At 44.3% G+C, this 26,662-nt stretch overlaps 1 protein-coding gene across 3 annotated transcripts in view; it reads right to left on the bottom strand.

Annotated features, from left to right (window-relative positions):
* The window catches only part of LOC123517520, a 328,170-nt gene that overhangs the window by 117,293 nt on the left and 184,215 nt on the right, over positions 1 to 26,662 (bottom strand). For 2 of the 3 annotated variants that reach the window (XM_045277656.1, XM_045277653.1), the window contains exon 5: positions 17,382 to 17,417. The exons of the other annotated variant lie outside the window; for it this stretch is intronic. In XM_045277656.1, the coding sequence (XP_045133591.1) occupies positions 17,382 to 17,417 (36 nt within the window). The remainder of the gene's footprint in view (positions 1 to 17,381; positions 17,418 to 26,662) is intronic. 3 annotated transcript variants of the gene reach the window in all.

The following is a 26,662-nucleotide window of genomic DNA, read 5'->3' as shown; positions in this document are numbered from 1 at the left end:
GCAGGGAGGGAGCAAGGGAGCATCTGGGTATCTCCAAGAATAAGATAAACTCTTCAGCATGAGAAACAAGACTCTTCGCATTAGCCTTGGCGACGAGGGGCACTTAGGAGATGGAGGGACGCAGGAGGAGGAGGGAAGGTGGAGTGAGAGGAATAGGAGGACTAGGAGGAGGAGAGCTGAGGACGAAGGAAGAGTGGTGAGGAGAGGAAGGTGATAAAAGGTAGTGCTGTGAAAGGAGGAGGAAGAGCAGGATGTATTGTACAGGGAGAGGCTGCAAGAAGAGGAGGCAGAGGAGGAGGAGGAGGAGGAGGAGGAGGAGGAGGAGGAGGAGGAGGAGGAGGGAGTAGGAGGTTAGATTGAGAAACGTGGTCTCAATTAGTATGGAAAGAACGACTCATACGATAAAGAGGAGTTGAGAAAAATAAAGAAAAACAAGAATATATATAAAAAAAAGGAGTTTGTTCTGCAAATAAAGGGATGTACAAATGGTTCCTATTTTTTCCTATTCAGTGTCGTATTCTTAACGCAAATGTGGTGTACGCACGCACGCACGCACGCACACACACACACACACACACACACACACACACACACACACACACACACACACACACACACACTTTTCACTCTCGCCCTTGTAAACATAAACACACATGAGGGTGTTCTCTCTCTCTCTCTCTCTCTCTCTCTCTCTCTCTCTCTCTCTCACACACACACACACACACACACACACACACACACACACACACACACACACACCGCGTAGTGTAGTGGTTAGCACGCTCGACTCACATTCGAGAGGGCCGGGTTCGAGTCACGGTAAGCGGCGAGGCAAATCGGCAAGCCTCTTAATGTGTGGCCCCTGTTTACCTAGCAGTAAATAGGTACGGGATGTAACTCGAGGGGTTGTGGCCTCGCTTTCCCGGTGTGTGTAGTGTGTTGATGTGGTCTCAGTCTACCGAAGATCGGTCTATGAGCTCTGAGCTCGCTCCGTAATGGGGAAGACTGGCTGGGTGACCAGCAGACGACCAAGGTGAATTACACACACACACACACACACACACACACACACACACACACACACACACACACACACACATAGTGGACACGTGATCTTAAAGAGCTTGGGGTTCATTTCAGGGACAGACAAACACACAAACAAAGACAAAGAAACACACACACACACACACACACACACACACACACACACACACACACACACACACACACACACACAAACAGTATCCTATTCATCCTTCCTTCCTTACTTGATATTATGTATTTTGGAACAATATTCCTTTGAACATAAATACTCTCTCTCTCTCTCTCTCTCTCTCTCTCTCTCTCTCTCTCTCTCTCTCTCTCTCTCTCATAAACAGACCAGTTGCTAAGCTTCTCATAAGTTCGTCACGATCCCTTATTTTCCAAGCATTATCTTACTACGTCCTTTTTTCACCATTTTTATCTCAATTATTCTTCTCCCTTCGTTTACGTTCTAATTTCCGGGAGGACCTTTTCTCCCCTAAAGAACATCTTCCCCTACTTACTTTTTTTTTTCCACGACCCGACACCCTATTATCTTAGCTCACCTGGAGGCTGGTCTCCCTTCACTCTCATCACCCTATATTCACTTCATCTTTCCCACACTATCTAACCCTAGCACACCTACTTACTTACCAGCTCTCCTCTCCTCCCTAGCTATACCTTCCATCTTTTCTACCTCCTCCTCCTCTTCGTCTCTTTCTTTCGCCTATTTTCTGCTTTCATTTACTCAACTTTTAATCTCTTTAGTACCAGAACGTATTTTCATATTCGTTTTGCTTATTATTTGGTGATTTTATACAGCTTTAGAAACATATGTTGGGATTAAAATAATAAAAACTCTGGCCATTAATCATCTGACCTCCATACATCCTCCCTTATGCAATTCAAATCGTCTAATCATACCCAAAAATCAAGACAAAAAACGCGTCTCAGTATTGAAAAGGTTAATTAAGATGTTAATGTTTCATCTGTCTGTGTCTCTGTACCTCCCTGTCTGCCTGTCTGTCAAGAATCCTTAAACTACAAGTCTGTATTACTCTCTAAACACATCACTCTTCATCTCCTCCACTCCCTTTCCTTCATCTCTTTCTCTCTCTCTCTCTCCAGCATATCCCTCATCATAGTGTCCCCAGTCCCTCCTTCCCACACCCCATCAAACCGTCACTAATACACTCACCATCCCTCTCCCAGACTCCGCGTTTCGGCCACCCTTCCTGGCCATTCTACCCTGCCCTTCCTCTGCCTCCCCTCACGCCTTCCCCATCTCCTCCTTCCCGTACTGAAGTAACGCCGTGCAGTGAACCCAACTCACCGCTCGTAAAAGACACAGCCCCAGGCCTCTCTGGAAACCTCATGATATTACTGAGGCCACCTCGTTCACAGCGGTCGAGAAAATGGCCGGGTATGTTGCAGATGATGATATGGGGAGACAAGAGCAGGAGGAGCTGGAAGAGGAGGAGAAAATGGGGGTGATGGAGATAGAGAAAGAGAGAGAGAGAGAGAGGAGAGACGGAGGATAGGAAAGTGTGTGTGTTGGTATAAGCTTACGTAGGCCGAGGGAGTGACTGTGGTGGTGGTGGTGGTGGTGGTGGGGGTGATGGTGGTGGTGGTAGTGGGAGCTGCAATGAATAATGACGGTGCGAAAAAAAAAATGTTATAATGTAGAGAGAGAGAGAGAGAGAGAGAGAGAGAGAGAGAGAGAGAGAGAGAGAGAGAGAGAGAGAGAGAGAGAGAGAAAGAGAGTGAGTATGTTTGAGTGTGGAGTGCGTTGATAGAGAGAGAGAGGCAGAGGATGAAGAGGATAGAAGCAAGGCGCGATGAGATAATAACCGTCTGCACAGGAGGAGGCGGAGGAGGAAGAAGAGGAGGAGGAGGAGGAGGAGGAGGAGGAGGAGTAAGATGATACTAACAGATGAAATTATACAAAATGAAACTGCTACACAATTACCACACGAAACTTAGGAACTTGTACTTAAGAATAATAAAGTGAGTAAATTGGGAGAAGTGAATTAAAAACACACTCAGGCACACACACTGACTGACACACAAACATAGAATTAAAGAAGGGAAAGTTGATAAGAAGAGAGGAAAAAAAAGAGGATAGAAAGAAGACAGTAATCTTTTCATTACGAACACTGCACAAAGAATCATTAAAGAGTTTATGAAGAAAAAAAACAAGGAAGAAATTAGAAAGAAGTGAAACGATTGGCAATAAAGGGAGAAATTGGAGAGATAATATGGAGGAGAAGGAGGAGGAGAAGGAGGAGGAGATGAAGAGAATGAGAATATGATTAGAAATAAGAATAATAAGAGTATGTAGTAATAATGATAATAACAATAAGAACAAAACAACAACAACAACAACAAGACCAGGAAAAAGGGAACGAAAAATAGGAGTAGGAGGAGGAGGAGGAGGAGGAGGAGGAGAGGAGGTTGAGATGGAAGTGTCGGTAACAGAGAAAGTGGCGTTCAGAGTAGTGGTAGAAGTAAAACAAGAAGAAGAAGAAGAAGAAGAAGAAGAAGAAGAAGAAGAAGAAGAAGAAGAAGAAGAAGAAGAAGAAGAAGAAGAAGAAGAAGAAGAAGAAAAGGAGGATGAGGAGGAGGAGGAGGAAGAGGAAAAAAGGAAGAGGAGAAGGAGGAGGAGGAGGAGGAGGAGGAGGAGGAGGAGGAGGAGGAGGAGGAGGAGGAGGAGGAGGAGGAGGAGGAGGAAGACAAAGAAAACAAAGGAACACAAAGGAAAGCCAAGGAGGAGGAGGAGGAACAAAACAGAACAGGAAGAAGAGGAGTAGGAGGAGTAGGAGGAAAGGAGGAGGAGGGAGGAAGAAGAGAAGCAAAACCCCACCGCCAGGCCAGGTACACCAACCCCCGAGCGGGAATAATTGTAGTCTAATCCATCACCTGCCAATACCAATTATCGCCACTCGCGTTAATGAGAACACGGCGACCCTCACACAGCCCGTCACACCTGGCGAGGGTTGAGCACCTGTAGGCTGTGTTTGTGTGTGTGTGTGTGTGTGTGTGTGTGTGTGTGTGTGTGTGTGTGTGTGTGTGTGTGTGTGTGTGTGTGTGACTTGCACCACATCATTTTACGGTACAGCTTTCTTAAAATTTCTCTCTCTCTCTCTCTCTCTCTCTCTCTCTCTCTCTCTCTCTCTCTCTCTCTCTCTCTCTCTCTCTCTCTTTAAGGTTTGTAAAGAGAGAGAGAGAGAGAGAGAGAGAGAGAGAGAGAGAGAGAGAGAGAGAGAGAGAGAGAGAGAGAGAGAGAGAGAGAGAGACAAACAAACAAGAAGGACAAGCTGGCGACATCTCACTCTGCGCCTCAAACGTCCATTGAAAGGCAACACACGTGCGGATTAGGAGCCTGCACATTAATTATCTAGGTAACACGAGGAGGGGGACAGCGAGCGACAATTAAAAACCTCAAAATCGTCACTAATTACATGGACGTCCTTACCTGTTCACCTGTCCCAAGAGCTTAATAGGGAAGTGGTCAACTGTAGATTGGGAGACTTGTGACCCCTGCGCCTTGACCTTACAGCAACGCGGCGTGTGTTAGGAGGGAGAGGAAGAGAGGGAATGAGGGGAGAGAGGGGGAAAGAGGGGAGAGGGAGGAAGGGAGGGAGAAAGAATTGCGCTCCTAAGTAGTCTTCTGTTTTATTATTTGATATTACCTCACTCACGACCACTACTACTACTACTACTATTACTACTACTACTAGTGCTACAATGACTGAAACTGGGGCAAGTAATCACCTACTTAACAGTGAAATTTCCTACATGCACAGTGAAAGGAAAAAGAGGAAGATGAGGAGGAAGATGAGGAGGAGGAGGAGGTAGATGAGGAGGAGGAGGAAGAGGAGGAGGAAGAGGAGATGGTTAAGGAAGAAGCAACCACCACATCACAGTCTCCACAACTACCTTCTCTCTCCTTCCACTCGCTCCACCCACCACCAGTTCATTACAATCACAACACGTCTTGCTGACAAACCATAAATTGAACCAACCATTAAAGAACAACCAGACAAGAACAGCTCGCTACCATGTTCTCTCTCTCTCTCTCTCTCTCTCTCTCTCTCTCTCTCTCTCTCTCTCATAAGAACTCCAAACACCTGCCAAGAAAAAAACTTCCACTTTCGATTATCGCGTCATTACAGAGATAGGAGGAGGAGGAGGAGGAGGAGGAGGAGGAGGAGGAGGAGGAGGAGGAGGAGGAGGAGAAGGAGGACGAGGAGGAGGAGGAAAAAGAAGGAGAGAGGAAAAGACTGGAAGGAGTAAAACAAAGTTAAAGATAAAAAAACGGAGGGGAAATTAAGAAAACAAGGCAATCGGGTAGAGAGAGAGAGAGAGAGAGAGAGAGAGAGAGAGAGAGAGAGAGAGAGAGAGAGAGAGAGAGGGAAGGAAATGTTTGATGGATGGAGGAAGAGACGGTGGGAGGAAAAAAAGAGGGAACGCCCAGCTGACAGGAGAGGAGTGGGAAAATAAAAATGTTAGCGCCGACGGGAAATAAGAGGAGGGAAAAAAGTTATGAGGTGCAAGGCCGAGGAGGAGGAGGAGGAGGAGGAGGAGGAGGAGGAGGAAGAGAGGAACAGAGAGCAGAACAAACAGCATCAACCTTGTTCGTTCTAATGGGATTGTTGAAAATGTAAAAAAATGAGGAGCTTGACATTTAAGACCATATACGGAAAATGATGATGGTGATGATGGTGATGATGATGATTGATGATGATGATGATGATGATGATGATGTTGAAAGAAGATAATGAAAACATGTGTTAATCCCGGTTTACATTCTTAATTTCTTTAGTGTATTAGTTAAATAAGTGATGGGCATACAGCTCTATACATCTTTAATATTTTTTGTCACTAAACGCTTTCAGTATTTTGTAAGAAGGCGAAACATCATAAACTCTCTCTCTCTCTCTCTCTCTCTCTCTCTCTCTCTCTCTCTCTCTCTTATCTCAGGGCCTCACCTTCCCTCCCGGACGCCTCGGCTCCTCCTGATTGATGAGGACGCCGGAAGAGAAGAATTTGTTTGACTTTGCGATTTTCAGTTTTAGCGCAGCGGTGGTGGTGGTGGTGGTGGCGGCATCGGCAGCCACTCTATCCATCAGCGGGAGGAAGGAGACGCCGGGGGATGTCCGACCAACTAGATTACTACTCTCGCTGCGTCATTTTATTCCGACGAACCTCTGTCTGTTTATGAGCGCAGGTGGAGGAGTAGTAGAAGAGGAAGGAGGAGGAGGAGGAGGAGGAGGAGGAGGAGGAGGAGGAGGAGGAGGAGGAGAAGGAAGAGGAGAAGAAGAAAGAAGCCTCTGTGTGTGTGTGTGTGTGTGTGTGTGTGTGTGTGTGTGTGTGTGTGTGTGTGTGTGTGTGTGTGTGTGTGTGTGTGTGTGTGTGTGTGGACAAGATCGAGCATGAATGTATGTATGAGTGTACTCTCTCTCTCTCTCTCTCTCTCTCTCTCTCTCTCTCTCTGCTATAAGCGAGGTGACATCAAATTTCCCTATTATAGATAAACATTTTTTTATTCCTGTGCTAGAGAGGGAGAGAGAGAGAGAGAGAGAGAGAGAGAGAGAGAGAGAGAGAGAGAGAGAGAGAGAGAGAGAGAGAGAGAGAGAGAGAGAGAGCGGTGAAACAGGAACAGCAGCAGCAGCGGCAGCAATAGCATCAGGTCGACACAGGTGGCAAGACAAGGCCAATGTATTCAAATGAAGCAAGTTGTATGAACGGGTGACCCCCTGTGTCGGCGGCACCAGCTCAACTCCCGCCCTCAGCCCGCCCCGCCAACCTGCAGGTGTAGCAAGACTGCAACGCATTAGTACAAGTTACACTGGATGGCTGCACACGGGGCTTTTCTTCTCCTCCCCTTATTCTCCTTCCTTTCTTATTTTTTTCCTTAACCTTTCTTCAGTAATTTATATTAACTTTCTTGTCTTTTAGTCCATTTCTCTCTTTATATTTTCATTCTGAGTTTGTTTCATGCATTCATCAAGAACATCTAATGAATGTAATGTAGGAACAAAAAAAAAAAAAAAAAACACGGCAAAAAATCTCTATACATTTTTCATAAGTTTGTTCCTGTTTTCCATTTCTCCATCTCCTCTGCTTTCTTCTTGTATCTGTGTGTTACTGTATCGTTTCTTCTCCATTTCCTTCTCCACCTACTTCTCTTTACTCGTTCATGTTCTTGTTATTGTTGTGCTTTCTTCTCACAGTCATTGCTACGCTCTCTACATCTCCTAATTAGATATTCACCCTGATCTGCATCTTCCATTTTTCTTCCTTTCTGTCTCCTGCATCCTTCTCTAGTCTCTACTCTCTCTCTCTCTCTCTCTCTCTCTCTCTCTCTCTCTCTCTCTCTCTCTCTCTCTCTCTAGCTGTAAAATCATTAGCTTAACGAGGATTACCTTTAGTGAGTGGCTTAATGTATGTACTTGAAGTGACATGATATTTCTTTGTTGTAGTGATTCATCATTTTTTTTTTTGTGTACAAGGACTTAGGTTTAAGGAATGATTGTAGCTTCCCTTACTAAACATAAATTTTTGTACGTTTTTTTCTGTAGTGTCTGGTAATTCTCCTTCATTTTAAAGTCCCGAAATCTTAAACAGTAAGGCCGTCAGTTAAAGTGAAGGACAGGCCGAAGAAGAAAGAAAACAAATAACACGTTTCCTCACACCAAAACTCAAAAAAAAAAAAAGGTCAAAGATGAAAGAAAAAAAACCAGCCACTAGAAAGAAAGAGCGAGAAAAAAAAAAAAAAAATTCAACTCACTCCATCTTTGTGTCCCATTCCCTTTGTTGATGTTGTCTACCCGAAGCCCGTTTTTTGTCTTCCGCCAGAGAAAGTTTTCAGGGTAACTATTATTTTTCCTTAATTCGTTGTCCTATTTTTTTTAGTATTGTTGTGATGGGTGTTGGTTTGCCTGCACGGAAGGGAAGAGAGGGAGAGGGAGAGGGAGAGACGAGAGACGAGAGAGAGAGAGAGAGAGAGAGAGAGAGAGAGAGAGAGAGAGAGAGAGAGAGAGAGAGAGAGCAATGCAGGTGTGGAATTTGGCAAAAAGAAAGTAAGGGGATAAACTTTACAGGATAAAAAGAAGAAAAAAAAAGAGGCAAGCAGGATCCAAAACTAGAAAACACGGAAATTGTGACTGAAAATACACTTTGCGACAAAATATTTCTTTAATCCTCGCGACGTAAAGAAAGATTTTAGGATGAAATAAAAATGAGAATCGGGCAGAGAGAGAGAGAGAGAGAGAGAGAGAGAGAGAGAGAGAGAGAGAGAGTGTGTGTGTGTGTCAAGAAGGAAAGGAAACAGAGAAGGGAGGGAGAAAAAGAGAGGAAGGGAGGAGAATGGAGGCTTGGAGAGAAAGAAGAGAGGGAGGGGAGGAGAGAATTGGAAGGAAGGGAGAGGGAAGGGGAGGGGAGGGAGGGAAGGGAGGGCTACCAATTAGGTGCACTATAGTCTATTGTATGCGGACCTGCCACCCTCTACAAAAACAGAAACTTTTTTTTTTATTACAGGCTGTTGCTAGGGGCAGGGATCTCTCTCTCTGTCTCTCTCTCTCTCTTGATGCATAGATATACTCGCGTTGACACAAAAATTGATGGGTATAAATGAAAGTTGATCCTTGTTATATAAATTTCCCGAGTAATTTTAAGACAAGAAGGGGAAAAAAATATAAAAATTATGAAGGATGGACCATACGTACTGTACACGTGGCAGTCCCTGTATATAGCACACGTGTCTTCCTCTATCCACCTCCCATCTATATCCATTCAACCTTGAAATATTAAAAGCTCCTTAATGACACGGCACTTCCAACCTGATTACTGAGTTTATTTGCGTCATCTGTCACTCTGTTTGGGAACCAATTACGTTCTTTTGCTAATGATGCAATAATGGGATGACGTGTGTTTGCAAATACTACACATTACATGCTAGCGTGGTTTGTGTGACACTGAAAGGTAGAAAGACCTGATCTTTTTGTTCTCATTTATAGAGACGAGAAAATACAAAGAAGTTTAAAGAAAGTTAGAAACCTGCAGCAATTTTTTTTAGGAATCTCGCGAGGGAAATAAAAAAAAAATAAATGTTGAATAGTAAAGCATAGTCAATAAAGAATAAAATTTGAATAACGAGTATAATAAATAAAAAGAAGGAAGACACAGGTTCCTACAATAAAGAGTAAACAATAGACAAATAAAAAATAGCAACATAAAACAGAAAAGAAGACGAAAGGCTCCTCCAGCAGTTGTCCTTATCTCCGGCAGTCCAATACTATAGTGATATGATAATGTGGTTATAATAGAATGGTAATGCTGAGTCTCCCGTGACAGTAGGGATGTATGGGTAGTGACTAATGCGGCGCGTGGTGAGGGACGGCTGCTGGGGCGCCTTGGCATGGAAGAAAACTGGGGCAACTGTCCAACTCTGAATTCTATTTTATCATTTTATCCATTCTTTTCCTTTTTTTATTCCTTTATTTTTTTGTTATATTGTGCATAACGATGAAATGTCAGGAGGCGTGCATGTGCGTGTGTTTTTTTATTAATGTTTTGATATTTTTTTCTTTCCAGCTGGGCAACTTTAAGCTCTATATTACAGTGTGTGTGTGTGTGTGTGTGTGTGTGTGTGTGTGTGTGTGTGTGTGTGTGTGATGGACATTTTGTTAATGAATCTATATCTGAGCAGTCAACATATGTCTTCCATATGAATTCTACCATTAAAACCTACAAACAACGATTATTTATTCAGCACAGTTCAACATCCTTTAACAAAACCAAACTAGCACAGCCCATCTAGCACACCTCCTCACCACAGCCTCACCACCACATCTTTCACCACAGATACACACTAACATGATCCACCAAGACATCCCAGGCATCTACCGCAGCAAACTACCACCACCACATAACACCATCCAACCCTACACACACTAACATCCTTCATACAACCATACCAGACACCGACACAACCCAGCAAACATCATCACACCCTTCTACTACCATACTCCACAGACACACACGCACACAGTCTTGCTATCATAAAACGTATAACGCCCATTCTGTTCCACCATAGCCACCATTCCCCGTCATCCTTTTCACCACCGACACCACTATTATCCTGACGTCCTCATCCGACCTCCATCGCCTCGCTCCACTATACAGGCAGTACTTTTCCCGCCAGCCAAGCCATCAAAGCCCAGACGAAGCCCATTTCATAAGAGTCGCAATTTTCCATCATTCTTCCCAAGCCCGTTTTTCTTTTTACTCCAAAGTCCCTCGTGATATTAGATTGTGCATCCATCTTTTTTTTTTTGCTCAGTCTCTCTCTCTCTCTCTCTCTCTCTCTCTCTCTCTCTCTCTAGGGATGCTACTTTAATTAATCCTCTTGCTATGTATGTACCCGTACTTTTTGGCGCATATTTGTTACTACTGGCGATTTTATACCTCCGTAGAATCAATGTTAGTCGGATCAAAGTGACGTATATGTAACGCTAGTGGATGAGAAACTGAAGAGGAATTTTAGCAACTTAAATGTGAAAGAAGAACATCGTAAACTTCTCATCATTAAAAAAAAAAAAAACTGAGGAACAAACTAAAAAAAAAAAAGGATTTCATATAACAAGTCCCACATCAAGGTAGAAATACAGTCAGCTTTCACCACCACCACCACCACCACCACCACCACAGCCATAAATAGTTCACCACAAGCACATGACTCACACAAACAAAACATAAGCCAACCATACAAGACCACTACAGACTACTACTACTATTCTCCCGTGTCCTCGCCTCTATCTCTGCTAAGCCTGTGTCTGCATGTAGCGGCGGTGCGTGGAGGAGGCAGCGACTGGGAAATGGATAGAAGGGAGGAGGAGTTACCGACATCTGGGTGGAGGTGAAGGCGGGTGGATGTGTGGATGTGACCATGTGACCCGCACACTTTTCTAGGAAGACAGTGACGAGAAAAGAAACGCCACTTGAAGAACATTTTTACTTCCCGGCTGATGAGAAAGACACACACACACACACACACACACACACACACACACACACACACACACACACACACACACACAGAAAAGGACATAAAAAAAGGGCATATGCAAGTACTGTGTCATATAAGGCGACGATGACCTCAGGGAAGAGAAAGGGCAAGGCGACGAAGTTACGAGTGGCCGAAGGGGTGGGGCGGGCAGGGGCGGGGGTCAGGAAAGGTCGGGGAGAGGCGGCTTGCAGGGGGTGAGGAGGGGGAGGGTAATGGGAAGGGGTGTCTTGGAGAGGCTTTATATAATATTTTGCGAGTACAGTTCTTGACGGTTTTTATGATGGAGGGACGTCTGGGTTTATGGGGGAAATATGTACATGACGAACATTATTTACGTGTGTGTGTGTGTGTGTGTGTGTGTGTGTGTGTGTGTGTGTGTGTGTGTGTGTGTGTGTGTGTGTGTGTGTGTGTGTGTGTGTGTGTGTGTGTGTGTGTGTGTGTGTGTGTGTATGCTGTTATTCATTTATTTTTTTTTACACGTAGGGACACATGTCGATACGTGTATGTGTGTAGACAAGGTTATATTTGTGAAACATTTTTTTTTTCTATCGAGAAATCCAACTGTTTTTGACAAGCCTCGTCCCTTTTTCATTAGTCTTTCTCTCTCTCTCTCTCTCTCTCTCTCTCACACACACACACACACACACACACACACACACACACACACACACACACACACATAGAGGAAGAGAAAGCGAGAGAGTGTGCATAAGTGAGCTACAGAACAACGAATCCTTGGAGTAGGCAAAAGTAATTAATTGGGTCTGAGTCTCTGGTCACTGGTCTGAAACGAATGCAAACCTCCTAATCCAGAGAGAAACCCAGCAGGCGATCACACTAATAACGGGCGTGACTTGTGCGGCGTAAGAGAGAGAGAGAGAGAGAGAGAGAGAGAGAGAGAGAGAGAGAGAGAGAGAGAGAGAGAGAGAGAGAGAGAGAGAGAGAGAGAGAGAGAGAGAGAGAGAGAGAGAGAGAGAGAGAGAGAGAGAGAGAGAGAGAGTCTACCTTCCTTGTTTGAGAGGGAGGAAGAAAAAATAAAAGACAGAGGAGGCACATGTAGGAAGGAAGGGACGGAGAGAAAAATGGAGGAGGCGGAGGAAAGGAAGGAAAGATGCGTCGGATGTTGATAAAGCCGAAAGGATGGATGAAAGAAGGAAGGAAGGAGGGGAGATGGACAGATAGGAGAACAAATAAATGGATGTATGGGAGAGAACAGATATATGAACAAAGAAACAGAAGAAAAAAAAATAAAAAAGGAAGAACTGAAAATGGAGAGACAGAAAGCAGTAGAAAGCTATAGACGGTAATAAAGGAGGCAGGAGGTAAAAAAAAGAAATGAGGAAAAAAAACACAAAGAAGATGTAACTGAGAAAGGAAAAGGAAAATATGCAGGAGAGTACAGGTGTAAAGAAAGGGATGTATTGGGAAGGTTATGGAAGGAAGAAGAGGAGGAGGAAGAAATATACTAAGGATGAAGAGAGAAGGATGAAAAAAATGGATAGGATGAGGAGAAGGATGCATCAGAATGGAGGCTGCAGTGTAACCTTTAGTACAAGTCACCCTTCGGCTCAACGTACACCTCAACTAGCCTTAGGGAAACTTTGGACATTAAACACAAGGGGTGGTGGTCGAGACGTGCCGGGATGGGGCTACATATGAGTATTAATTGAGTCGAGTTACGTTTATCTAAGTTACGTAAAGTTTATTTCATCAGTTCAATTCGAGGCCGAGGTGCAGATGAACACACACTACACTGACTTACATTGTATTAAAAATCTTCTGTCACTCTTAAATACTGTAAGAGTTCTTGATTTCCCATGATTTATAAATAGGATGGGAGCAAATCGAAGAGGTAATAATTAAAAGAAAACGTATAACACAGTGGGAGTAAGTACAGAAAGCTACTTGAAATCTTAGCCTCCTTCATTAATGGGATGCATTTTTACCTTGAGTTTTGAGTGTGATTAGAAAATTTTATTGGCATTACAAAGGGTCTATGGAGGTCAGAAGATTAATGGCTACAGTCTTCACTATTTTACTCACCCTGCACGAGTTTCTGAAGCTGCATAAAATCACCAAACAGTAACCAGAAGGAATATGAAAACGTGTCATGGTACTGAATGGGTTAATACAACTCTACAAGAAAACACTTAAAATGTTCCCTTCTTTGCCTTCACCGCCGATCTCGCATAAACCAATAAGACTTCTAGAAATTGTCAACGTATCAGAATAACAACTAAGAGAAAACACAAACACAGTGGAAATGAGTACGAAAGGCTACTTGACTTCTGAATACAACTGTGCAAGTGGATACCTTAAACAGTTCTCCTTTCTTTGCCTTCAACGTCCCCCTCGGGTGTTCAGGGGGCATGGGATGGGGTCTACGGCGGCCCTGGGGAGGAGTATTATTGCCCACGGGCGTAATGGGTTCCCGGGGAGCCTCCCACCTTTGTGTGTCGCTCCGGGTAATTGCGTTAGAAGCGTTAAACGTGATTCCGTGCGAGTTTAATTGGTTTGGAACTGAGGCTGAGGCTGTGAGGGTGGTGGTGGTGGTGGTGGTGGTGGTGGTGGTGGTGGTGGTGGTGGTGGTGGTGGTGGTGGTGGTGGTGGTGGTGGTGGTGGTGGTGGTGGTGGTGGTGGTGGTGGCGGTGGTGGTGGTGGCAGCGAAAATGATGGTGGTGGTGGTGCAGTGGTATAGAGGGTTGGTGGTGACAAAGGTGGTGTAGAGAAGGTAGTGGTAATGGTGTTCGGAGTGATGATGATATAAAGTATATAAAATAGTAAAGAAAATAATAAACATAATGATACTAATAATAGTACTACTACTACTACTACTACTACTACTACTACTACTACTACTAATAATAATAATAATAACAATAATAATAATAACAATAACGATAAAAGTTCACTATTAGTAATAGCTTGTATAAAAAAAAAAAACTTGATTTACAAGCAGCGTACTCTGATTAGTGTGTGTGTGTGTGTGTGTGTGTGTGTGTGTGTGTGTGTGTGTGTGTGTGTGTGTGTGTGTGTGTGTGTGTGTGTGTGTCTTCAATGCACAGTCTTCAATTAGTGAGCCTCTTGCGGACACGTTTAGATAGTCAGGAGATAGTGGAATGCTGTCTTGGTTGTGGCGACAGATCGACACGATAAGAAGGCGAATAGAAGACTAATTAATCTAATGAATAACTATCTCCCAATTAATCTAGCACGGACTTACTACAAAATATAAAGAGCCCATCAGAATAAAACATTTTCTCAAATCATAAGTGAACCAAAAGTTTACACACACAAACCAGAAGATCATGTCTATATTCATCCTTTAGTCCTCTTTAATATCCGAGGAGGTATTAATCGGAAAAATATATCATGCATATTATTGGACAAAAATCAATGAACTTATTGCATTTTCTTCCACTCTGCATTTAGCATTTCCTTTTAATTTTAAATCACTGTGGTTCGTTAAAGAGAGTGTAAGTTATCAGCCATCGTAAAGAGACTTTTGGCAGCGTGGAAGACTTAAGATAGAGAGAAAATGCTTAATTTAGTGAGTGTGAGTATAGCTATACTAATGTTCTTAAATACATATATACTTCTATTTCAGTAAAACCATCGACACTATCACATTAACAAAGGCACTGAAAAAAATATTAAGTTGATGCAATTGCGTACTTACCTAGTTTAATTTTTTTCTATCTTTCAATTCATGGCAAATATTTTTTTTCTTTATTTTGATCTATTTCACTCTTTCTGTATTGGTTTGTGTGTTATCCATTTCAGGAAGTACTTTATGTGTACAGAGCGTTCAAGAAGTCAATAGTGATGAACTTGAGTGTAGTTGTGCCATGAGCGGTGTAAATCAGGACTCCATATTAAGACTATTATCATCTAGTCATGCCACTGATGCGCATTCAGAGATAGGTGGTGACACTGGCTAATTTGCAGACGACAAGCAAAAGAAGTTTGCTAATTAGATCCAGTCATGGTGTTGAAGTTATAACAATGGCATATACAGTTGAATATTTACACACTTAATATACTTAACGTAAGGAAAATCAAAGCATCCAACAATATAACCTTAATGATCATCAAGCTCTGTACACAGGTCAAACTACATATAGCAGCGAAAGATGAAGTTAAACATTGGCAAATTTAATATACTTAATGCAAGGATAACCAATCCATCCAACAATAAAGCCTTAATTATCACCAACCTTTATACTCAGGTCAAACCATAACAAATTTGAGAGAAGTGCATAATAACTTGAGATCACTGACCCAAGTAAATACTGTCACTGCTGAGAATCGCGGCAACAAAGCATTAGTCTGCACTTCTCGACGAGTAACAGAGGCGCTAAGCTTATCCAGAGGCTATATTTGGCCCTTGTCAGCCTGCATCTTGATTATACTGGACAGTTGTGCTCTTTTATTATAGGATGATATAAATTTGTTCGTCAGCACAAAGAAGGATTGGGAAAAAATATCCAGACAGCAAGATTTACCATACAAGGAGTGGCCAAAATACCTTCATTTATATTCCTCGCATGAAGATGAAGGGTGCGGTGCATTCTGATTGAGGTCTTAACATGGGCAACATGATTTGACAAGAGTGACAATCTAACACAACCTCTTATAATAAAATATCAGGTCATTACTCGTAACAATGGGTTAATGCAAGATAACATAGGCTTAAGAAATCAGAAGGAGGAATCTGACTCACAAACAAGGTAGTGGATGAGTGGAACAGGCTTGGCAGTAAGTCCGAGTAAGACCGAAAATTTTAAGAGAAGGTTATAGAGATTTGTGGATGAGAGATAGCATTAAGCGAATAAGAGCTTGTGTCTTGAGTGCACTGAGTGGCTTTTCTGCAAATTCACTGCACTCTTATGTAATGTTAAGGCCGCAAGAAGATTTTTTACACTGACAACATATAATGGTTCGACTTTAGCAACTGACAAACTGATCTAAAGGGAAGCTATGAGAGGAAGCAGAGAGTTAGTGGGTCTCTAAGTAGCCACTCAAGGTAGGCGACTGTTTACAAACCAAGCCATAATGATCGTTGAGGCTCAAGTGGATTTCGGGGAACCTTGAGTGTCCCGCCAGTACAAGTGGGTCACCATTTCCACAACACCTACCTACAGTTTGACTCTCTTGCGTCTCTAACTTTCATCTAATCCCTTTCTCATAGTACACTAATAAAAGTTTTTCAGCATTTCTCATTACTACTAGTTATCATTACTATCAATATCTCAAACATCACTACTTCACCACCGCTTCATTATCGTATGCGGGTTCCAGTACAGTACTACTATTTTAATCAATTACGAAAATTATAAGTATTTTTCTATAATCTACTCACCTCAAAGTTCAATACCTGGTGATACTCAGACGCACACATCCGTTCATCTATCTCACCCGTATTTGTGACTCGGTTCTATAACGCACTACACATCACAACATTTCATCCCCGAATAATCAGCGACGTATATCTCCTATGAAGTAAAACATCAAAGCAACATTTCGTATTATACCCAACTCTTGCCGTTATTACCACTAGGACACACCATCACCTAGCAACGCCACACATGCAGAGACACACCAGTATTACCACCATACCACACCATCTAATATTTCTTCCTTACCTCCCTACAACCACGCCATGTAGAGGACAGTGAAGGGGCCACTTATTTGAGGGCGGGCCATAATTCCACAGTTTCTAAGGATGACGGATGGTCGAGAAGGCGGGGATTAAACGAGGCTCGAGGCTAATTACAGCGATTAGAGGCAATTACACTTCACCCATAGATTACAAGGTGAGGGGGGCAGAGTGAGCGGAGGGAGGGGTGGACAATGCAGATAATGAGGTGCTCCATGGTCCTGCTGTGAAAGGAAGATGGGGAGAGAGAGGGGGGAGAGCTAGCCAAACTGTGACGACAATAATGGGAGGGGACGGGATGAATGTGTGAACTTCAACTAAAAACAGAAAAGAAGACAAAAGATGAAGAAGCAGGAGTGACACCAGTAGTTGTTCTCGTTATTAATGATTTCGAAGAGAGTCTATCCTATCGCTGCCACCAAATGTTGTGATGCAATGTGATATGTGTGTGGCACTTGTTAACCTTCAAATCAGGCCTAAATCTTAGCTTACAATTGCCATAGATCGTCAATTCACTGTAGCAAGTGTGACAGGAAGTAATGAGTGATAAGAGACACGACTGATACGGTGATTGGATGATTGGTGAGGGAGATAAATGAAAAAAAAAAGATATCAGTTGGTACTTACTTCATGTCCTTAGTGCGATTCGGGTCAGTGACATAACTGTGACGAGAAAAAAAATTAGATATGGTCACTAAATAAATAAAAGTCTAGAAAAAAAAAAAAAATAGCGGAGACAATGTAATAATTTTCTGATTTTAACACGAAAAAAATGAGTAATAGTAAAAAAAGGAGAATATATAAATTACAAATAACTACTAAAACAATTATCTGTAAAAGAAATATTATACATAGAATATGAAAAGCAAATAAGAGAATACCGCATTATACTGTGGTCAGGAAAGCGTGTAATTCCCGCGATCCAGAATCTTACACGGGAAAAAGAAGAAAAGCGGGAGTCGTCGCCACAACAGACCAATTAGTGAGTCGCTTTAATTAAACCTCGGCGTGAAAACTTGAGAAATATGTCTCGTCGTTTTGCTTAATGGTGACCCTCTGTTTAATATGAGTCTCAGGTCACGTGTTACAAGGAAGGGTTATGTTCTACTCAGAGGGGATAGGGAGGCGATGGGTGGAGAGAAGGGAGAGAGAAAGGGAGAGAAGAGGTAGACTGGAAAAGGAACGAGGTAGGACTAAGGGCGAGGATGGGAAGGAAGGATAAGGCTGATGCTGCACACTGACATGAGTTCTGGCCACTGGTGTGTCCTTGTCGTGTCCTGTCCTCCTAACCTCTGTAAAGTAAGTCCATCCTAATCTTCCTTCTCGTAATTCCTCCTGCTCCTCCTCCTCCCCCTCTTCCTCACAAACCTCGAGATGGAGGGTAAGGAGCTAGTCATAAATTTCCACGTTTTTTTTCCAACATTTTTTTTTCTTTACGAGTGTTCCCCCAATATAATGGGTTGTGTTGCCAGGTCACGTGTCCAGCATTAATCGAGTGGCTGACTCCTTGTGGCCGCAATGTGCTCCATCCTCCCATTATGAACAAGCCTCCTCTGAGTGACCCGCACCTCCAGTCGTCCTTCGCCGTCCACCTCGTTCATTTACATTTTCTAGCACGCCTCGTGGGGCAGCCTGTCCTCCAGCTTGTTCTCAGGGTGCCCTCAGGTGGTAATTCCCCTTCCTCCCTGCAATTCTCTCTACTGAAGGGCTCTGAGAGAGTGGAGCAGATGGGTCTGTTCTGTTAAATGATCCGTCATGGTTTCTTGTAAAGCAGTCTGTCTCGATTATGTTATTTTCCATCCTATGATTACTGTAAATTTATTATTGAGTAATTTACTATAAGAACTGTATAGTGATGCCAAGAGGAGGAGGAAGAGGAGAAGAAGGAAGAGGAGGAAAAAAAAAGGAATCAAACACAGCCATGAAGTCATTCCTGCAGGGGTTCGGGGTTGGCGTGACTCCATCCTCTGGTTGGGCAAGTTTACACACGAACACTCCTACCCCTTCCTTGCTCCTAAAAAACTCAATAAGACCTGATGATCCACGATAAGCAGGTCAATTACAATTACTTTTTCCCCCAACACCGCGCCTCGCATGCCATCTCGTCGCCACAAGGCTATAAAATTACCTCCCGCCGTCGTGGTCTTCGCCGCTACTACACCCACACAATAGCAGCGCTGGGGACACACGCATGCACGTCACGGCACTAATACCAGGCTCACGTGGTTAAAGGAGGGGAAAAAAATGTATAAAAAGCCTTAATACAATAACACGTTTGCTCTCCCCTCGCGTAAATGTTTGGCAAAAATGTTCAGCCTATTCCCTGTTGAGCGTTATTGCAGAGTTCCGTGTTGTTATTGCTTGGGTGTGTTTAAAGCAGCGTTTGGTAGCTCCTAGCAACACGCAGGCACGACGGCGCTTCCTTCCTCTCATCCTGCTGCCCCGTAACGCTTCACCGCCCTCTTCCTCCTCCTTGTCCTCTAGGGAGCAGTCCTCCTCTCACTACCCGTCTCGCTACAAGCATTTCTCCAGCACCCTCTCCTACTCTCCCTTAACTCCAGCTCCCCACACCTTTCTGACACTTTTTTTTTTAGCTGCACCAGACACTCACACCAGCCTCAGCCTCGCAGCCTCGCATCTTCACCCTCCCGCTGCTATGTTCAAGCTCCTCCCATTGCACGTCCCGCCAGCCGCTGCTTTCAAGGTGCAAGGTGATCTACATGACATTAGCGGCAACAAAAGGTCACTGGCTTTGTAAATTAGATACTAATACTAAGTTATTTTACTTAAGTTTTACGTCATTCATAAAGTGTATACCTAATAGTTTCTGTAGGTGAGGGGAATAAAGGAGTAAGTGGAGGTGCGTGTTGGGCTGCATGCGTGCTGTCTTCAAGTGTTTGTCTTTCTAATATAACAAAAAAATATGCCAAGGTTAAAGACAAGGACATATGAAAGAAAGGAGGAAAAAAATAGTGGGAACAGCAAATTTGATAACACTTGGTAGCGAGTATAAAATTTTGTAAAATAATCCTTTCTTTTTCTCTTTATCTTTTCTTCGATCTCTTCTCTCTCCCTTTTTCTTTTCCTTCTTTTTGTCTTTCCACCTTCTCCTGTCCTTTCCTTTCCCGAGACTGTTCGTAAAAGTAATTAAACTCTTCTTTTTCCATTCGACTGCCTGCAGACACGAAGATAGTGGTTGTAGAGAAACACACACACACACACACACACACACACACACACACACACACACACACACACACACACACACACACACACTATAACGCTTAACACTGACATGCATTTGGCCTCTCGCTTGCAACCTCTACCTCACACATAACAGCAAGAACAACCAGTGGTGCATGACCACGGCAGTAGGAAGAGGAGGAGGAGAAGGAGGAAGAAGAAGTAAGAGAAGTAGGAGAAGAGGATGTAAAGAGGCAGAAGGAGAAGAGAGAATCAAGAGGTGATAAAAAGAGTGGAGAAGAAGCATTTCAAGCAAGGACAACGACCACCACCACTACTATCATCTCCACTGCCACCACCATCACCACCACCACCACCACAACCCCGCCAGCAAATAGTAGCAGTGGGAGTCATGCAGTATCGTGAGTCCTCCAGGTTCTGAGTCTCCCCGGGAAGTGCTTCTGTGCAAATACTCAGCACGGTTCCTTAACTACCCACGACAGGTTCTTAGAGCGAGGCAAACACTCATTAGGGAACAAGCAGGTTTGATAATACTGCCCAGAGAATATAGTTTTGTGAATCCCCGCTCGTCTCTCTCTCTCTCTCTCTCTCTCTCTCTCTCTCTCTCTCTCTCTCTCTCTCTCTTTCTTTCTTGTTTCTTTCACTTTGTGTTTTGTTCTCCACTTCTCAGCTCTTTTCTTCCTTTTCTCCTTTCCTGCTTTAGTTTGTGTTCTTTCCCCACTTTTCAGCATTTCTTTCTTCTTTTATCTTGTTTCTTCCTTCAGTCTGTATTCTTTCCCCAATTCTCAGCCTCTCACTCTCTCACCGCTGTTCCCCCGCTGGGTCTCTCTCGGATCTTCCTTCCTCATGTACATGCACCGCCACACCTGCAGGCCAGCGCCACCATTATAAACCAGGACTTGACCCTTTTCAGCCCGGCGAGGCGAGGCGAGGCGAGGTGAGGCGAGGCGAGGCGAGGCGAGGTAAGGCAAGGCAAGGCAAGACAAGGCAAGGCAAGGCAGGGCAAGGCAAGGCGAGGCGAGGCGAGGGAGGGTGCATCGGGGAGGAGAATACAAGGGCGGCGAAAGACACAAGGATGAGAAGAAGCAATTATGTTAACGCAGCGGTTCTTTCTCTCCATCTCGTTAAAAAAAGAAAAAAGGTTTACCGGAAGACCTGTGTGACTTTCAAGCATCGTTAAGCTTCAGAATCGGTGGAGTGAAGGAGGAAGGGAGGGTACGAGGGGACTGCAGCCTCTGAGAGAAGAGGAATCGCTATTAGCAAAGAGGAATACCAATTTTTCGTGGTCGTCTGAGCGTCGCCAACCCTGTCTGCGTCAGTCTTGAGGCGGTGCAGGTCAGGCTGGGTATTGGTGGAGCTTCCCACCGTCATTAATGAGACAAGTAAGGACATGACAAGTAAATAAATGGTAATGAGATGGCGATGGCAAGCGAGTATAGAAATTAAATGTATGAAAAGGTGGTAACATTATCACCTAATCACTTTACCTTAGGATATCCACCACTACTACTACTACTTCTACTATTACTATTACTTTTATTACTACTACTACTACTACTACTACTACTACTATTACTACTACTACTTTACAAACACTAGCATCGGCAGCAGCAGCAGCAGCAGCGACCATAATCCAACAGTGGCGGGGTCGCAGCGGCGGAATGAGTTATGCCGCTCTAATCAACCATTACTCATCAACGGGAGGATTTGTAGTCGCGGCATAAATCACTGCCAAATGGGCTTGTTGGCATCACATTTATCTTAGCGTCTTCTTGACTGTCCCATGTCGCTCGTTATCTATTCTCTCACGTCGCAATCTACTCCGAATGATGGAAAGAAGGATAAAATAATCTACACCTTACACACACACACACACACACACACACACACACACACACACACACACACACACACACACACACACACACACACACACAGTAAAGATCTGTGATATTGATATTCGTTCTCAACATATTCGATTTGTCAGGTGAGCCTTACGGATGTGGCTGCCGGTGCCCAGGTAAGGCCAGGTGATCACAGCCCCTCAGAGCATACAAACGCGACCAGACCTACCTGAGAACTGTTGGCTTGTCCAGGTGTACTAATTACCCAATCTCCACCGCCTGCCTATTCCCTCGCCTTGTTGTCCCTCCTGCCGTCTCCTCCTCCATCTCCATTACAGATTGGTTTGCATACAGGAATACAGGAATAGTTTAATTTACGAATACAGTGAACTCAGTTGGTGTGCTGCCTAAATAAAAGAACTACAATTCATGAGTAATTTTTAATATTCCGCTCTGTATGTCTTTAAACGGAGAACAGTAAACATTTCCTGGTATCAGTATTTTACGATGCCATAAATGACCACGAGTCATTGCACACAAAAGGTTAAGCGTTTGCTCGTGTAAGGTTAATCTTGCAATTCGTGTGTCTTTCTTGTGTTGTGTTATGAGTTCATGAAAGATAAACGTATTCTTTTGTATCTAAGACTGAGAGTGAAATCAAAGCCTCCAGTACTGATCTTCCGAAAGACTTGTCTGCTGGCGGAGTTAGACGGCTCCGGATGTATTAAGGATGAGTACATTTAGCCTGCAGCCTAATCGTCTTCATCCTCACGTACGCAGGAGAATATGTCAATTTTCAAGATAGAGAAATTCAGTGTAGTTGTTGTTTAATCCCATCATGCGAATCCACCCAACACCCAACAGCTGTGGGATTCATGAAAGCTCCGTTATCCACAATGACGTCAAGAGTAACAACGTCAGTGTCAGGTTCGCCACTAACCCGACCTTCTGTCTAATAGACTGTGGTCTGGCCACCCGCTCAGGCCAGGCCCTTGACGCCACTTGTTACGAAATCGACGTAGAGATGATGGATTTCGGCACGTGTACGGGAATGTCACCTGAGCTGAGGGATGGACGACTGCTGCTTCCTCTCAGCGACATGTAGGGTCTGGGAGTGCGTCTGAGGATCACATCGCGACAGACGCGTCATAACAGCCTGAAGGTCGGCCTTCTAGTGGAAACCCGAGAAGCGACTACCCCCTGCTGCTGGTTATCGCCATGATCAATGACCTGAAGAAAAATTTACCTCATTCACTGCGAGACTTGAGCTTCTGAGGCAAGACTGAATAGTTGCCCACAAATTACAACTCTGTCTATCGTTTTTGCTGTTGCTATCACCACCGCACTACTATACCACCACCACCACCACCACTATTAATGCCACGACTCAGTGTAAAGCTTCACAGCTAAAAGAATTACAAATGAGCCACGTGCATTCATCAGCCTCAGCCTCACACTTGCCTGGGTCGTGAGCGCCGCCTCGCACGCCACTCAAAACTTGTAATTGGACTGGGAAGGACCAGAATGTAATTTTTCCTTCCCTTTCGGCCTCCATTATCTCTACGTAGCTTTCTGTTTCTTTTGACTTCTCTCTCTCTCTCTCTCTCTCTCTCTCTCTCTCTCTCTCTCTCTCTCTCTCTCTCTCTCTGTCTCTCTCCAATGCAGTGCTTTATCTTGATCTCATTTTAGCATTGTTGCGTCCCAAGTCTATCTGATTGGAGGACTGGGAATATGTATTTAATTTTGTTATGTAAGTATAGAACTCTCACACACACACACACACACACACACACACACACACACACACACACACACACACACACACACACACACACACACACACACACACACACACACACACACACCGCCCTACTCTAAATATTTACTCGCAGCAGCGCACAAAAGTTCCATTTGTTTTTACCGCCTTTCATAATTACATTCAAAAGTGCTTTAGTTCTCACAATCGGCATTTTAGAGATCATAACAACACCGGAAGGATTTAAATTCTTACGAGAATAGGCGAAGTTTGCTCATTACGCCACGAAAACTATCAGCGGGCAGAGGGAAACTTTGATATCACGACCTGGTCAGTGTTAACCCTCAGTGTGTGGCCCGTATTCTGAAAACGCTCTGTTTTCTCACCATATCTCTTTCATAGCCATAGGGATGATTAGCCTGGTTCTCAAGAGTGTTTCTCCTATTATTGATAAAGTTTCATCAATCTGTCTCTAGTACTATAAAAACACCCTTAAAAACCCGTGTCATTTCAAGGAAAGCCGATTCAAAGTAGTCGAGGTGTAGAGTAGACGAGATTGAGAATGTGCTCTGTGTCCTGGCTGGAGAGAGGACGGTGCCAAGCCGCCCCACTACAACCAGTCCCTATCCTGCCAACAGTCCTACCCACACTATCCACCTCCCTAGCCTCGCCCTGCCCCAATTTTGCCTTGTTCAACCCCGCCCAGACGCGACTCGACTTGTCTGCTCCCAACCCAGCCAGCCCCACCTCGTCCTTTTCTGTCCTGTCTTACATTGCTGCCCCGCCCTTCATGCCCCTCTCCGCCACGCTGCCTGCTCCCATCACTCCCTTGGAACAGACAGGCGAGCAGACGGCACTACGGAGAAGATGAGGTGGAAGAATAGGATGAGGAAGAGGAGCAGATGATAAATGGGGACGAAGAAGAGAGAAAAGAAGAAAAATCATATATGGTAATCTCAACAGCATTCGTACTTATACTTACTTTCTGCCGTGTTCTTGACTGTTTCACACACTGGCCGAGGTTTGGGCCACCTCCTGTTTTATGCATCACATATATCACACGCGACTCCCCCGGGGACCCTGCCAGATCCCAGTGTATCGCCAGGTGAGCAGGGTCGCGGGTACAGGTTACGTAAGATAACTCTGTGTCAAGACAGTAGTAGTGGTTGTAGTTCTGAGGCCGACATCGGAGGTACTGTGGAAACGGGTTTTTCTAGTCTGAGCGGCACAATTCATGCGCGAGTATAATTACTATTCGTTGCGTGTGTCCATTGCTCGTCTTCCTTTGATTCCACGATAAACATATTTGGAACCTCACGTGCCTCGCCCCCTGGCTGCCCCTCCCCGCCTCGTGGCCGCCGCTATCATCCCAGAGTTACGAGACCGCAAGTTACCTCAGACAAAGGGAGCAAACCCGCCCACGCCACCACGAGGCAGGAAGTTTGTTTACAGTGTCAGTTTGTTTGAGGTACATGACCCCCGCTACTTTATTACGGGAATCATACAGACGCTGAGTAAACGTTTGCAGACTTTGGGATTAAGCAATAACTCACCGCGCCGCCAGCCTCCCGACGCCTCATCTCACAGTACTGCGTCTCCTCATCCTTGATTTAGGAGCAGTTTCAGACTAAACAAGAAGCTTAAGCTTACATGATGACGAATCTGCGGCGCGTTCACTGTGTTTTGGAAAAGCTCTACAACAGTTCTCTCCAAACACGCCGCACACCTCGCCGGAGAAAACACATGAAGTCTCATTAAAGTTTTGTTCTTTCTTCTAGCCGATGGGGAAAATTAAGCCCTGAAATGTGTTTTGTTGAAATTGCACCTGATAAATTACTCTCAGGTAACGTCCGTCGATAAGTAATTTCACAAAGCCCAATCAGAAATTAACTCATCCAACCATTCCTTGAAAAAAAAAAACGGTGATGGAAAGAAGAAAATAATAGTAATAAAAAATCAAGGAAAACAAGCAACGCCAGCAAGAAAATAACCAAAAATGGATCCGAAATCCGTGCCTCGTCTCGCGGGTGTTATTGCCGACGAGTCTGTGACGTGAAGCGAGAGTGAGAGGGAAACACGAAAACTTCTGGGTACGAATTATCTACATGAACTCGCGCAGCAGTAAAATGAAAGCGCTCGTGTCCTGGTCGGCTCATCCCTCTCTGATTAGATGGGGGTGGCGTGAGGCCAGGCGGGGCTGAGCGGGGCGGGGCGGAACGGGGAGTGGCAAGGCAGGGAGGGCATGTTTGTGACGGTGTGCTGCTGTTACTAATCACTCTCTCACTCTCCTGACAGAGAGAGAGAGAGAGAGAGAGAGAGAGAGAGAGAGAGAGAGAGAGAGAGAGAGAGAGAGAGACATACACACTCACTGGAAAGTCGCGAGTTGGTTGTTGGCTTTGATGCTTTTCCGGCGCGAGGGTTAAATTGCCGGTTTTGGTTCTCGGGTACAAGGTTAGGGTATGAATTTTATGTGTTTATGTTGATTCTGCGAAGCCATAAAGCCGAGCATAATGGCTGCTTACGGTAATACGGCCGCGCTTTACACACGTTTAAATGACCTCCACTGCCGTGTACTACAAGAGGGGGGAAGGTTGTCTGATTCTGATGTGTCTTACGGTGGGTCGTTTTCATCCTTTTTCCTCGCCGGACTAACAACGCAAGGCTGACGTGTCTCACGCGCGGCACGAGAGGAACCGCCTCCACTATCAGCCTTGAGTACAATAAACGGCGTCACCATAAAGCGAGGGAGCGCGGGGCTTGTGCTGGATTGGTGACCCTTGCACTGCCCCTCCCTTCCCGGCCCTTCTCCCGTCTCCCTATACTCTCCCTCTCTTCTCTATTCGCCTCTTCCCAACCCCATCCTTCACCCACGGGCGCTGTCCACTGACCAGCCACCTTAATTAAGTACTTCCAGGTATCGGTAATTTTTTTGTTTTTGGTTCACGAATGGAAGATAAATTGGTTTCCTATTTCTCCCCCCTAGTGTCTCCTTACTGCCTGTTACTACATCTAAATTACATTATTTCTTATTATTCTAATGTTGGATTTAAATAATAAAAGTAGTTATTTATGTTACAATGATTTTTCTATTTACTTACAACACA

Source organism: Portunus trituberculatus, chromosome 42 (assembly GCF_017591435.1).
Source record: "Portunus trituberculatus isolate SZX2019 chromosome 42, ASM1759143v1, whole genome shotgun sequence".
Classification (NCBI taxonomy): Eukaryota; Metazoa; Arthropoda; class Malacostraca; order Decapoda; family Portunidae; genus Portunus; species Portunus trituberculatus.
The sequence above is the reverse complement of the archived record's forward strand: the minus strand, read 5'-3'. Positions and strand labels throughout refer to the sequence as shown.